Source organism: Rissa tridactyla, chromosome Z, assembly GCF_028500815.1.
Source record: "Rissa tridactyla isolate bRisTri1 chromosome Z, bRisTri1.patW.cur.20221130, whole genome shotgun sequence".
Taxonomy (NCBI): Eukaryota; Metazoa; Chordata; class Aves; order Charadriiformes; family Laridae; genus Rissa; species Rissa tridactyla.
In genome coordinates, this window is record NC_071497.1 from 60,339,725 (window position 1) to 60,354,549 (window position 14,825).

General features: G+C 39.2%; 2 protein-coding genes across 13 annotated transcripts in view; one reads left to right on the forward strand and one right to left on the reverse strand.

The window, feature by feature from the left end:
* The window catches only part of ANKDD1B (ankyrin repeat and death domain containing 1B), a 33,496-nt gene extending 31,363 nt beyond the window's left edge, over window positions 1–2,133 (forward strand). For both annotated transcript variants that reach the window (XM_054185811.1, XM_054185812.1), the window contains exons 14-15: window positions 239–370; window positions 711–2,133. In XM_054185811.1, coding sequence (XP_054041786.1) covers window positions 239–370; window positions 711–769 — 191 coding nt within the window. In that variant the 3' untranslated portion in view covers window positions 770–2,133. The remainder of the gene's footprint in view (window positions 1–238; window positions 371–710) is intronic.
* A 304-nt stretch (window positions 2,134–2,437) lies between these two features.
* POC5 (POC5 centriolar protein) overlaps window positions 2,438–14,825 on the reverse strand; it is a 32,757-nt gene continuing 20,369 nt past the window's right edge. For 10 of the 11 annotated variants that reach the window (XM_054185804.1, XM_054185800.1, XM_054185805.1 and 7 more), the window contains 6 exons: window positions 13,977–14,156; window positions 12,690–12,852; window positions 6,204–6,322; window positions 5,288–5,401; window positions 4,235–4,411; window positions 2,438–2,587 (listed from right to left, as the gene is read on the reverse strand). In XM_054185804.1, coding sequence (XP_054041779.1) covers window positions 2,438–2,587; window positions 4,235–4,411; window positions 5,288–5,401; window positions 6,204–6,322; window positions 12,690–12,852; window positions 13,977–14,156 — 903 coding nt within the window. The remainder of the gene's footprint in view (window positions 2,588–4,234; window positions 4,412–5,287; window positions 5,402–6,203; window positions 6,323–12,689; window positions 12,853–13,976; window positions 14,157–14,825) is intronic. The other variant, XM_054185803.1, reaches the window with a different exon arrangement.

The following is a 14,825-nucleotide window of genomic DNA, read 5'->3' on the forward strand; positions in this document are numbered from 1 at the left end:
CACGTGTTGAGGAAAAATGAAAGGAAAAAAATAATTTTAAGATATATTAGCTTTTTTTCCCCTCCCTTTACAGTAGCCTTAGGATAACGCTAGAATTTTTTTTAATCTTTGTAAGTCTCAGTCTTCATTTTGCTTCCAGGTGAGAAAAGAAATAAAAGAGTCAATTAGTAGGCTTTAAAACCTCTTGGAACTCTGAAAGTGCAAAAGCACAAAATACACTACTTTGTGTATTGCATAGGCAAAAAAAGTTATAAGGAACATGGAAACAGAATGTTGCTCATCTGGCTTCATGGTATCTTGCTGGCTCATCAGAATCCTGTCAAGCATATGTATGAAGATCTGGTGGAAGCAGGATTTCAGCCTTTAGCTGGTAAGTTGTTTTGTGGTAAATAGAGCACATTTCAGTGTCCTCTGTGAGAGTGCAGTGCGGTGCTGAGGTCCCTGCTGGGCTGGGACAGTGTGACCATGGCGGAGCTGGAGGACACTCTCTTCCTTTCTGGGACTCTACCCTTGCTGGGGTGTGAGGTTGCTTGAGGAAGAAGATTTAAATGAGACTTGAGATTTCTGAAGGAAGATAAAAGTGTGCAAACATTCTTCCCTTTGTCATGCAAACATGATTAAAATGTGATTGGCCATCCTTCAGCTAGATTAGTCTGACCTTGTAAAAAGCAGAGCATGTCAAGCAAATATTTTCTCCTCTTACCTTACAGAGAAGATCAGAGCTGCAAGGAGCCCTGATATGGACTCCAGAAAATGTGCAATTTCATGAATACATCAAAAAAACCCGTGGCATATATGATAGAATTACATGCCAGATGGAAAGTGATATTGAAATACAAATAATAACTTTTCTGGAAACAAAAACCCATTTTGAAGTTGTATGACTTTTTCCAACCTAGAAGAACTTGCAGTCCCAAAATACTGGTTAGTTCTTTCTCATATACTTGCTATACACTGATTTAAAGAATTTAAGCTTGAATGGCTGGCTGGTAATTTATGCTAACCTGCTATACTGCTAACCTGCTGCTAACTAAGAACCACCCCCCTAAAATTTCTGCACCTGGCTTAACATTGATACACTAATTCCCTACTTGAACTGCAAATGAAGCTATTTTGTGTTTGACATTAAATGTAAATGAGATGTTTTCTACCTGAAAAAAATTAAATTTAATAAGTGAAAATCATGTATATAAATCAACACTTCCAGAAATAGGTTGGCACCTGGCCTCATTTGGGATTCAGGTTTTTATAAAGTCTTGCTAGGATTATAGTGTTCCTGTCTGAAGAGGGCTTTCCTCTTGTTTAATTAGTGCTAGGATTAGGACAAGTCTTTCTTTTTCAGCATTTGATTTATGCAGTGAAAATACTCTAAAACCATGTGTGGCTGGCATGGTACAACCTTGTATACATACTCAAAAAAGAACATTTGATATTTAATACTTAACACATCTAGCAATTAGTTGCCTATTTCCTGTTCATGTCTTGAACTAATATTTGGTAGTGTCTTGCTGAACATGTTAAAAGGTTTTCTCATTATTGAATATATTTCATAACTGAATTATGTAAAATTTCTATCTTTGTAGCCTTCTCAATAACAAAATAGCAATAGCTTTATTATGTAATGGAAGGAATTGCCTTGTCTATCTATATATAGCTAGCATTATTTTGTACTGAATCTTATTCTTTGTACTAAAAAGATTATGATCTGTATCGTAGTCTGAAGTCTTACACCTAACCGCCTTCTTGTGTGCAACCTGTTTTGACTTAGCTGCAGCACATGACAGGAATATGAAAAACAGACTGATAAATCCTCAGGTTTTTGGAATTAGGGATCTAAGGTCACATTTATTAGATCCTGACAGGTATGCATCAAGTTCTGCAACATTAGCTTGGAAAACGAGGATGTTTAACGATTTGGTGGACTCAGTACCTCACCTGGCCCTATCCTTCGCACCCTGGGTGTGAAGGATACCACCCTGTTACTCTGCATTTAAGCACGTTGTTGTAGGATATAATTAAAATGCATGTCAACTACACTTAGTTGCACAAGCAACTAAAAGCATATGTAACAAAAATAAATTTTATTTTCACTTCAAAGTAGATGTTACTAACACTGTGACTAAACAACGAGATTCAGACAAAGAAAAAAAATCACGTTCTATCCTTTATTTAAAAGTGTGCAAAGGATTCCTTAAATAAAAAGTGTTTATCTTAATAAAATAAATTCTCAAATAGTTTGGAGGTAGAACAACACTTCAAGTTCTTTTCCCCCTCCAGATGTTTACTATAAAAGCACTTTTACTTTAAAAAAATTTTTTTAGAAAAGAGTAAAAACATGATACATACTTTAGGCCTTGCTACATCAGATCTGAAGAGACTGAGAAGAGGTTTAAATTGTACCTTGATAAAACCCCCCACCGGTGAGAAGGATATTCCCTCAGTCAACAACTTTTATTGACTGAACACTGGTATAAGTTTGGCCCTGAAGCATTCGCCCAACTTGTCCTGCAGGTCTCACAGTGGTAGAACCAGAAGAATGGAGCACAGTTCGAGGGTATTTCGCAGCAATGGCTTGAGATATAGTTTGCTGAAAAGTAATCAAATACATCAAAACATTTAACAGTACAAAAAAAATCCCATTAAAATATCTTTAAGTGAACTGTAATTTAAACAGAAAGATTCGCAATAGAGCAAACTGAAAGACACTTCTCAAAAAAAAAAAAAAGGTTACTTTAGCAGAATGGGTAATTTTTTTCCTTCCTTACCAGTAATTTACCTCCAAATAACTAGGTACCCTGAGCTTTTATCACCTCAATCTTATTTCAAGGTTGGTTGGTTTGGTTTTTTACCAAATTGCTCAGAATTCTCCTATGTAGTCCCAACATAATCATGCCAACCTTCCTTTTGAAGTTCAGTATTTGCAATGAGGAAGTATCTGAAAGGAAGGGGTTTGCATTTATTTAACAACAGTGAATTTTCTGCCCTGAAAAATAGCCACCTTACTGCAACAAACAGTAGTCATTCTTCTTTTAATCAAGGTAAACTCTCCTCTGTCAGATTAATTCAAGAGAAATAATTCCATCTGATTGACTTCCACTTAGGCATTTATTTGCAGAAAGAGTATATGGAATATATGTCTAGCACTGTCACATTTATTACATTTTTACAAGACAGTTTTTGGTACAGTAGTTCAGGTACTTTACTTGTTACACTGGTCACACAATCTGAATCCAGAAATTGTTCTTAATGAAAGAAGTCTCACACCAAACCTCTAAACCCTTACGGACATACAATTTAAATATGAATTTCTGCTTAGGAGCCCAAATTCTCAAAAGCTACGTGCAGCCTGCCACAGGGCTCTGATTCACCACAGGAAATGAGTAAAAGCAGAACATTCCTCACACGGACAATTACCAGTAACTCCAGCTCAAGTTGAGGGACCTCATGTAGCTCTGCTTGTTCTGGCAGTATCATTGAAAAGAAACTGGATTTTCAGATAGCGCAGAGAAAACTCAGATCCTACTTTACATGTTAAAATACAAAAAAACCCTTCTTCAACTGTTTCATACAACTCCAGTTAAAACCATTTTTTGCTCAGATTGATCTAAAAGTGTAGCAACTGCCTAGGCCATTCAGGCCGCTGTTTGCAGTCTTATTGTATGTTGCTTTCATACCCTTTTAATGCACTTATTTCAGTGTTTTCTTCAGGATAAGTGGGAAGAGTAGGACTCAAAATACGACAAGCAGCAGGCTTGATGAATTTGATTACTTCTGGACAAGGGTTTTACTATTTTACCCCCAATAATTTGCTACACTCAGCCTGTCAGGCTAACCTGTATCTCTGCCACCTCTGGTTCAGTCACTCTTCCTGTTATACACCATTATGCCTGTCTTTAAGTGGTGGTTGCATGGTGATGACACCAAACATTGCTATACCAATGAACCCTTTCTACAAAGATGAAGACTCCCAGAAGAGCTGGCCAAGAGACAGCTAAGACTACTATACCTGTGAAATAATTACTACAGAAACAAGACAAACAGATTAAAGTGGCAATATCTACTTCCTCTCCTCACCAGTGCCTTCTACCCAGCCCAAAGACAGTGCTGTTTGTTACTTTAAACAGGCCTCAAGTCTAAGCCTTGCCTAACGCCTCTTCACGATGGGCGTTTTTCTTTAAGCTACTACCAGATGTGTTGCAATAAGAATACTATTACAAGCATAATTCTGACTTACCTGAGTGACTGGATGATGTTTTTCCACAACGACTGAACTCATGGGTGGAGCAACTCCCATCACTGCTAAACTACCACAAATTCTGGCTTTTTGGCCCATATCAGCTCGGCCCGTGATTCGAGCAGTGATTGTTCTTCCTGCTTTCTGTTGAGCAGATGTTATTACTTTCGCCATGGGCTACAAATAAATTAAGTATTAGTTGGTAAAAAATTCTAAACATAGTATCTATAATGCTCTAGTATGTCTGCTTAGTTTTATTAGCCACATGCTTAAACAGAACATGGGATTTTGCAGGTAATCCAGTTATGTTATAGGGGTCTGAATTTGCTCCAAAGAGTTGCAACCTGGTTTATTCCATCTTTTTCCTCTCTAAGTATGAGACAGCGTTTCAAGTGAGTGACTTCTATCCTGAGGGGAGTAAGGCTACATTCAGGCAGCACGGATAGTTTAGCTTTGGTCACTGGCTGTACAAGTGACAGCTGAAGGCACGTCCATCACCCTGGAAAGTCTTTCTAGCAGTGACACAGCAGATACAAAAAACCTTCCATGCAGTAAAATGCTGCATCTTTCTCTGACAGCTGGTAGCAAAATGTATCAGGGGGGAAAAAGAAAGGAGAGCAATACAGAAGACAGTGGAGAAAAGCAAAAGGGACAGTTTAACAATAAATAGAGAAGAGGGAATGACACAGGTATTTAGAACAGCAGGATGCTAAAGCAAAGCATATTATTTCCATAACAAAATGGTATCATGTGAAATGCCAATTGTACCTATTGCACTATACATAAGTGTACGTGCACTCTTCTGTTCTTCATTTTGTCACACTTCTCCCTTCCCCTCTCCAAAAATCGTTTAAAATTGCTCCTAGCATAAATGGGTTTCTGTAACATTAATGAGCATTTGCAAGCTAGTGTCTTCACACAGCTATGTAAACTCTATGGCAGTTTCAACTATGTACTTGTGTTGCTCTGAAAAATGCGGAAATAACGATGTTCAAACTAATATTTGTTATGATTATGCCTTAAGAAATAAAAAAGTTAATTTTAGCATGTTACCAGTTTTTGAGTTGACGCCACAACAGATCCTGCAGCTGTGCTAGTGACGATTACTGGAGAATCAGAATCTAGCCTGGTCTGAGAAGTGCTTGCATGACCCAGGTGGGTAGAAAACTGTGAATGAAACCAGAGTTTACAAAGAATGAGTATAACTTTCTAGAAAATACAGTGTTACTCAGTTTTTTGACTATTCCGTCAGTTTTTTAGCTATTCCCATCACCATTCTAAATTTAACTTCTTTGCAGGTATTTCATCTCTAGTTTTACTGTTTTCTGACTAACTTAAAAACACTTGTCTAAAAATTGTAGAAACAGTGTGAATAACATTTGATACTATTAGAATGAAAAATGAAAAGAGGCAAGCACATCTTCGCTGTTCTAACCTGTACTCTAGTGTGAAATTGTTTCACAGTGGCAACGTCTTCAGGATGACTCCCGGGCAGGATGAGAACATCCAAGCTACTGGATAATGATCTGGCCAAGGTGACGCGACAGGACAATAAACTGAGTTCCCTCAGCATCTATATATGTTATACTCTTAAAAAAAGAAGCTTTTCTTCTTTTCAGATTATATTAAGCTCAGGTTTTTTGAAAAAAACTCTGTAACAGCTTTTTTCCGGAAAGAACCTTAGAAAGCAAATTCTGCTTATTATAGTGACCTTGTCTTCATTAGTTTAAAGCATTTTCACTAAAAGAAAAAACAGCTTAATGAAAGAATAGCAAGGCACGGCAGCTGTGCCCCAGTCACTTCATTTACACAATGCAGTCTGAACATACGCATAGGTTTCTTTTTACACTTAGACTATCTTCAAATTCCTTCAATTCACAGGATATGGCATTTATTTTTAAAAAGCTCCAGCCAAGGAAGTTCATTTTTGTCGTTAACAAATACAGTTCTGTTCCGGCTACACACTTACCATGTCTTCCATTTGAAGAGTAGTTGCTGGTGGAGGTGGTGGTGAGGGCGGATTATATTGTGAAGGAGGTAGCCTTCCTGCAACAATGGCACCATTATCATTTCTCCTACTTCCTATATCTATTATTAGAAAAATAAAGTAATGGGATCAGCACATAATCTAGCAAACCCTAAGGGGGAAAAAAAAAGACATAAATCACAGCAAAAATTTTACTATTCCTTTGAGATTTCTCTATAATCTAATTAAAAGGATCAGCCTGTTCTTTATAGGGGGGTGTGTGTGTATACACACACACACAAATTCCTGTATTTGACCCTTCTTTTCAGATGCTTGGAAATAATATTTCCCAAAGGCCTTGTTTCTGTGTTATGCCTCAAAATCCCTGTGGCACTTGTCACATACTTACAGTGTAAAGAACTGAGGTTCTCCGTACTGCTTGCCAATACTAAATCCAGAGTGCGAGAGCTGTTCTTATGCTAAGGGCCAAAACCCAGTTCAGGTAGAGAGAGCAGCAAAACACAGAAAGGCCATCCATACTGGACTTCTAGAAGGGCGTAAGATCCTTAAGGGTGCTCACCATCAATAAAATTAAATGTTATTTTAACTTTTCTCAGAATGTACTGCAATTTCAAGGAGATCATGCTCAGCAGCATCTCATTTCCACATACAATGGCTGGACACTGGCCACATCCTGGCTGTGGGGCTGGGATGATCTGTGGGTGCCCTACAGCCCTCGTCTCCCCCTACCAGCTGGGTAATCCTGAGCTTGCATAAAATCCGTCCAGGATTCTTTTGTCTCGCAGTGCAGACCTCCTGGGGAGGCCAGATCTGCAGACCTAAGCCCTATATCTCTTCCAAGCAGTTTCAGCCTTTTCCTTTAGAATACAAACTTCCATTAAGGAAGAAGAGAGAGGTATTCTTATTTACTCTCCTGTTTCCGAAGCCCATGATGCTAGTAGCAGTTCCAGGACAAGGGAATTTTGCTCATCCCAGGGACCAGAGTGACACCATGTGGTAGTTGTGTTTTGTTGTGGTTTCGTTTTTTTTTCCCCCCTGTTGGTTGAAGCGAGCAGGAAAAATATAGGGAAGGTAGCTCAAATTGGTGCAATACTCAACGATTTCAAAAACGAAAGTATGCCAGAATATGCATTTGTACATATATATGTATGTACACACACATTAAGCTGAAGCATAGATAGGACCGATCAGATCTGATCTGTTACTTTAAAAAGCAGTGTTAGGTTTTTTTAAGTAAAAATTCATGAATTCTTGTGGCTTCAATGTTCCTTTAAATACATAAAGAGATTAAAAATAATCTTAATAATTTTAAAAAAATAATCTGTCAGTAAATCAGTCAGATTTTAGACCATCAGCATTGACTTTCAATGTTATGGACCCATTAAGGTTGTGATACTTGCACATCATAATGTATATGTATGCTATTTGTACATTGTATGTATATTAAATGTACACTATAATAACCTAATAATAATAAATCTGTAAAGGGATCAAATTCTGCTTTTATTTCCAATGTCAGTAGGTGGCACTGCAGTGTTCATATAAATAGACAATCACTGAGTGACTCTGGCACATGGAAGTTTTAATGTCCACAGGTTACAAGACTACAATAAATCATAGTAATCATCTAATCTGATATATAAAATCCCAATGTCCTGATCACTGTTCTGTTATACCTGAGGAAGAATGCAAATAAATGGTTGTACAACCATACTAAATAATTATGTAACTAACTTCCTTAAAAGCACTGTCTGGCTGCAGAAAGAAAGAGACAGTTTGCCTGGGACAGGGGAGGCAGTGGAAGAAGGTGGCAGGCATGGGACAAAGGACAACAGAGACTGAGATGTTATGAAGCCTGATGAGAACCTACACTGACCACAGGAAATTGGGTACAGGCACCCCAGCATTGTCCAGCACAGCAAAAACCTCCAGGTACTCTGCCTGTGTAGAGTACGAGCTCCTGCTTCGTAGTAAAAATTAAGCAAAATATTTGCTCCACGAACCCCAGTAGCTGCTCATGGCAGCTCTAGAGCTCAGTTTTCTTCATTTCCTTCCTACTTACCCTCTTCTTTACAGGTTTACAGAAAAAATCCTTTCCTATTTCACGCAACTTAGTCACTCATCATCATCAGGGAAACCCATTGTCTGTTGCATGTTTTTGGATAACAATAAATAAGTGTAAGATAAAGCTTCAAGAGACAGTAGTTCTTAAGTTATAACATGGTGAAAAATAAAACACTTGGGCAATGCCCTGTAACTTTATTCCCAAACACAGTATCTTCAAGAAAACATTCATTCTTGACCTTCCCCAGATCCTGTTCCTATGTTTTTACTAGCACATAGCTACTGTGCTTAGCCAGTGTTGTATTCTGGTTTCCTAAGCAACTGCATAAATACCGCATACGTTTAACAGGCTCAGACAGCTGCACAGATGAGTGTCCTCTAACACCTTTTTCAGGTTTTTATTTCCTCTTCACGCATGCATTTTTGGGGAGGAATTTCTCTGAAGTAGTTCAGAAACTTATTGCCTAAGATTGTTAAGTTTAGCAACTGAAGTGACTCGTCTAAGGCCATTAACAACTGCTGCCAGTACAGCTGGTTGTTAAGCCACACACACAGCTGTGACACTCCTGCTGGCACAGCTATTTTCTCTTTCATGTAGTCTGCTGCAGCAGCACGACTATGTCCCTGCTGCTATAGATTGTCTCACACTGAGGGGGTGATTTCATTACATCAGTAAGGGTGTGCAGCTCTTTCTTGTGTAGCTGTGCAAGTTTTATGAGTGTTCTGCTGATATAATTACACTGGTGTTTCCTGTTCTGGCACAGAACTCCAACTAAATACAGAACCTGGGAGACGTACTTGCCCTTTTTGCATTAAAAGGCAGTATTAAGAAAGAAGGGAGAGCTGTCTGGGTGTGCAATAATTACTAAATTGGCCAAGAATACAAAAATACAGCATTGTTCACACATTAAGGAAAGTCATAAAATCAAGAGGCTTCTGAGGTAGAATACAGCCGCAGCTAGCACACGAAGAATGCAACATCTGTGATTCCCTGTACAAGGCTGTTTGCGAAACTACACGAGGGATGGAACGGAACGCGCTTGTTCCGTGGCCTTCCCTTGTGACGAATAGCAGATATGGGGACGAGATGGTACTACGGAACTGATAAGCGGCCTACACGCTACCCGAGCCAACATTTCGTCAAAAGTTGATGAAGTGCTGTCCTTTGTGCGAACTTTGCTCACCACAATGTACCAAAACACACCTCCATCCCGGAGGCTATCCGCCCCCGAGGTGTGAACACTCCTCCTTGAATACATTAATCATAATAAAAGTACATATGACTAAAGTCACTCAAACTCCACTTTGAAGATAAAAAAATAATATAAAAATAGCCCAAGAGAGAAGGGATGTCAGGGAAGACACCATCGCAAAGAATTCCACTGCTGATTTCTGGGATCAGTCGATGGGCTGAGCCTCTCTTCCCCCCCATAGGGACGCCTTTGGGTAAGACTTCGATTACACCGAGCGCTTTCTCGGGGACTTAGAAATTTCTCTAGAGAATCTCTACCCTACATTTATAGCCAGGCTGTATCGTTTATAATTTTGTCGTGCGTTTGTATACTTAGCAATATCTTTATTTGCACGTGCTTTGCAGACAGTGTATTTATCACCGGCAATCCTAAAGAACCTGTATATCTGTTGTTTAAATAAACTGCACTGTTTAAGTAGCTAGTCGTTTCGCTTTCTCACTGAACGCGACCAAAACTTGAGAGAGGCCGTGCTAGTTCAGGAGCACGACTAGACTGAAGGTGCAGTCCACTATTAGCGTATCCAAATCGTAATAGTTTAATACATATTAAACGTGATTGGACTGATAGTGCTGAATTGGGCATCACTCAGAATTTAAACCCAGCCGCACCTAGCCTCCCACCTCGGTGAGGAGTGTTAGAACGCAAGGGGGTTTATCTTCTGCCAAAACCGCTTGGCCCCGTTTCACGCAACAGAATTTGGCGTAGTCCGGCGGGATTGCCATGGATAAACTGCTGCAAAAATATGATTGTGCCCCTTCCCAGGCTGGGAAGGAGTGGGCCCAAAAATTTTGGAAGGATGAAGAGAAAGTGGGGGAACGTATTGAAGAGTGTCGGGTTTCACAGAAGCTCAGAGCGGGGAAAGGCAAGGGCGTGATTTGTGCTGTGTTAGGCGCCTGCTTAGTGCACAACAAGAAGCTAGGGAAACCCCTGCTCCTAATCTGATTTCAGCTGTAGAATATGCAACTCTGAAATCGGAAAATGAGGTGCTGAAGTCATCATTAGCCTTGCAAAAGGAGACAGGAGAAAAATTAAGAACTCAAGTTGATAAGCTTGTGAGTGAGAATGAATGTTTAGGAAACCAGAATGCTCAACTTAAAATGTTATTGGAAAGGGTGACTGGGCTCTTAGATAAAATGCAGCCCTTGACCCAGGTCCAACAGATTCGTAAGTTAATGTGTTATCCAAATTCCGGAACCCAGACTGGAGATTTTTTGTCTAATAGTGAGGATGAGGAAGAAGATGAGGAGGAAAGGACTTTTACTTTGAAATCCCAAGTTTTTCCTTTACGTCCTCTGGTTAAAACTGAAACTGTGGTTGATGATGATGATGAAATTCACACCACTGTGCATACCGTTCCATGGACACCAACCGAGTTAACAAAAATAAGGGAGAAATATTCGAGGCGACCAGAAGAGTCAGCTGTTGAGTACGTGTGGCGAGTTTCTTCTGAAGGGGGGGGACAGAATTATGCTGAGTGAGGAAGAAGCAGGAGATTCTTGGGGACCAGGAGTGTTTTTAACAACTATTCCTGGTGAACCTCGCTGTCTTTTTAACCCCGTCGGTCAAGTAAGACCAAGCAGATTCCCTTTTCTTTTGTGTCTTACAGGAACCTTAAATGAACTGTACGTGGACAGACGAACTGTTGCCACCTCACAACGACTGAAGAGAGATGTGACTGGTATCTTAGGAACAGGACTGGGAGTCTTAAATAGTATAGATGCCGAGATGCTTGCAAACAAACTAGTCACAACTACTAGTGATCTAGACAAATTAAAACATCCTCTACAGTCCTCTCTATCAGCATTGGGAAATCACCAATGGCTTTTATCGAATATATTGCCTCAGTGGGAAGAAACAGGTGAAAAAGACCATCAGCTGATCACAAATGCACTTGGTACAACCCAAAACAATGTTTCCTTGGCCCTTAGTTGTATCCAAGCCCAACTGTGGATGCAATCTATGACAGCCGCAATTATAAGGGAAGGTGAAGAAGGCACCTTGCCCACCGAAATTTGAAAAGTAATATGGGATAATGCAATTGAGTTTGAGAGAAAATTTCAATCCTGGTGGTATCTGGTTAATTTCACCTATGATCCCATTGAGAGCAAAGCCACAGCTTTTGTCTTAACGATACGCAATGCCTCAGTATACACCATATACCCAATCATCGCCCTGGGGTTGAATCACCATGGAGCTATACTCCATCCGGTAGAGCATAGAGTCTGGGCACAATAAAACGAGAATAAATGGCAAACTGTTGATGTTGAAGCATGCATTTCACGAGATCAACAAGGATTCATTTGTGAGAGTAATACTCTCAAGGCACAAGACATTTGTCTTGACACCAACCAGAATGTTTGTCATTTCGAGATACAACCTGATGAAACCCCAGAAACTGTGCTTGTATATATTGGGAAAGGGTGTGTTTGCATGAGGTCTCCCTGTAGTCTTGTATTTGTAGATGACATAGCAGTAGATATAAGTAATAACTCAAATCTTTGTGTTTGTAACTTTACTAACATCATTGGATGTGACTTCAATTATTCAGCTCCTGTTACGTCTTTTCAATTGCTACAATCTAATTACACATTGATTCGAGACTTGCTGCCTACTCCTATTGGGATGAATCTCTCACTAGTGAAGAAGTTGCTACGACACGATGAATTGAAGCGATTGTTGAAAGAGGCCCAAGAAAATGGACAAAGAACTCTGATTACTGTCCATCATGATGTTGAAGAACTACACCATGTACTGGAAAGGGTCAAGAGAGATGGCAGTTACCCCTGGTAACTGGGGTGCTGATAGAATTCTGGGTAATTCTTCAACAGTATTTTAAGAAGTTTGCCATCCCTGGCTTCTTGTTCTGCTTTCACTTGCAGCTTACCATCCTCCCAGCAACAAGGGATGAAGAGAACTTGTTCCACATTTCAACTACAGAATCAGAATATTTCTCAATGTATTCAAAAGGACTTTTTAAAGCAGTAAGATTTTGATAAATGCTGTATTGCCATAACTCCTCATATTAAATAAAATAAATAAAAAAAAAAAAAGAAAAAAGGGAGAACTCTTTAAAACAAACAAAAAACCCAAACAAACCAACCCAACAAAAACCCACACACACTGCCAGATCAGAGCTGCTTTTTATACTGACCAGGATCTGTCCTACTGTCCTTGCCCTGAAACATGGTCATTGCTTCCAGATTCAATGCACATACACCACGCATAAAGGCTTTCTTCATGGTGTCTTCATACTGCTCTCTTTCACTGTGCAGTCGCAGAATCTCAGCTTTTGTCTGTTCCAAAGCAGCAGTTAGCTACGAAAGAGCGTAAGGAAAGAGCTGTGTTGTACTTCTGAATGCAAACTACAAACATATTCCTCAGTTAGCTTTGTAAGTCACTTACTACGTTTACAAAAATAAGCATTTTCACACCAAAATCTCTGGTTCACTAGAGATGAACAGCTACTCCTCATTTCTTTGTACTACAGCACAGTATTTGGACTAGAGCATACCAAGGACATGAGTGCATTCAAAAGTACTGAAAGACCCTACCTAAGCAGCTAAGCAGAAGTTCGTCTTGCAAGTTTTTGTCTTTTAGAAGTTTGGCACCCAGCACAAGCTAGATTTCTGCAGAAACATGGATTCCCTTAACAGAAGAACGAGTTTTCCCAGAAAACTATTTAAGCATAGGGTGAACTGCCACCAACAATCTCTCTTTTCCAGTTACTGTAATAAACTAAAAATACTGAGAAAAGACAGACCAGGTTACCTTTGTAACTCACTATTTACTGTTTTTGTGCTGGTAAGCAACATTTGGTAAGCCTGTTCTTAAAACGCTAGGTTTAATGTCTTGTTAAAATACAAAGCTTTTAAAACACACATTTGAAAACTTTATTTACTTACTGTGCCCCACTGCGCACAATGATAACTTCAACTTAAGCTCTGAAAATTCTTTAATAAGCTTAATTGGCAAGCTGGAGGCGAGCCCAAACTTAAGTTCAGCCTTTAACAGGGCAGCTATTAAAGGAAAAAATATTGTACTACTCATGATCATTCATAACACTAACAATGGTCTTCTATTTCCATTAGTAAGACCTCAAAATGCATAGCCAATATTAACAGCATGCTCTTAGAAAAAAAAAATATCATCCCTACTGGTGGAGAAATAAAAATTTGTCTCATTTCAGGAGGAGTTCAATTTACTTCACCTGTGCGTGCAGATCAGCAACATTTTATGTCAGATGCAGGGGAAAAGAGAAATCACATCTAGAACCATAGTAGAGATCTTGGATCTCTCCAAATCTTCTTGTGTACTTGGGAGCTCTGTTCTGCTGGAAAGTTCTCGTGTTTTTAAAGTTTACTGAGAAAGAGATACTTCGGAGGGATGGGGGTGGCGGAGTAAAGGAGAGAAAGAATGAAAAAAAGAAACCTTATTTTACCTCTGCAATTTTGGCTTCGTAATCATTGGTGAGCTGAACACAGACATCTTCTGCCCTTAACTGGCAGGCTTTTGCAACTTTTTCTTTCCATTTTTCTTCACTAAGAGAGCGCCATGCTGCCCATACTTTCTTCGTCAAAGCTGTCCGGAATTGTCTATCTGCGATTCTATTTGCATATTCCTTAGGGAACAAATATAATCACATCATATGCAAGTTCAAGTTCCCTAAAAATCTAAGTACTCAAGAGAGCATGGATGATGGTTTTACAACTTATTACATAGACCACAGTAGGAATGCCTAAACTGAGTTACACGTGCCGCAGTGAAGTGGCACACAAACATAGCATAGCTCATTGTTTCTTCCTGCACACATGTCACTGAGCATTACTGTCCCCAGTATGAAAAACCACACTGACAAACTCCTAGGTTACACAAACAGTGTAAAGAGTAAAAACACAAAACAGTGTTTTTACTCTTAGCTTAATGACACTTAAGCAACCACTTCACGTATATGGTGTAACCATGCATGTGTGAAGCCATTTAGTGGGGATGTGGCATGTTTTTATTCACCGTAGGAAGCATATAAAACCTGCAGTCATAAAGATTGCAGATGATTAGCATAAAACCCACCTATCTTTTAAATAAATTTAGTCTTCAGGATGCTTTAAAAAGTCCTTTAAGGCAATTCTATTAGTCTACTCTATTTCAAAATAGTCATCACATAAGGTATTACAGCATTAAATTATTTTTTAAGAAATGAATTAGTAAATTATTAGCAAATTCTAAGATGGGAGGGAAGGAAAAGAGAAAAGGCTACCCCTCTCTGCAATTCAGCAGTTTTGGATAGCGT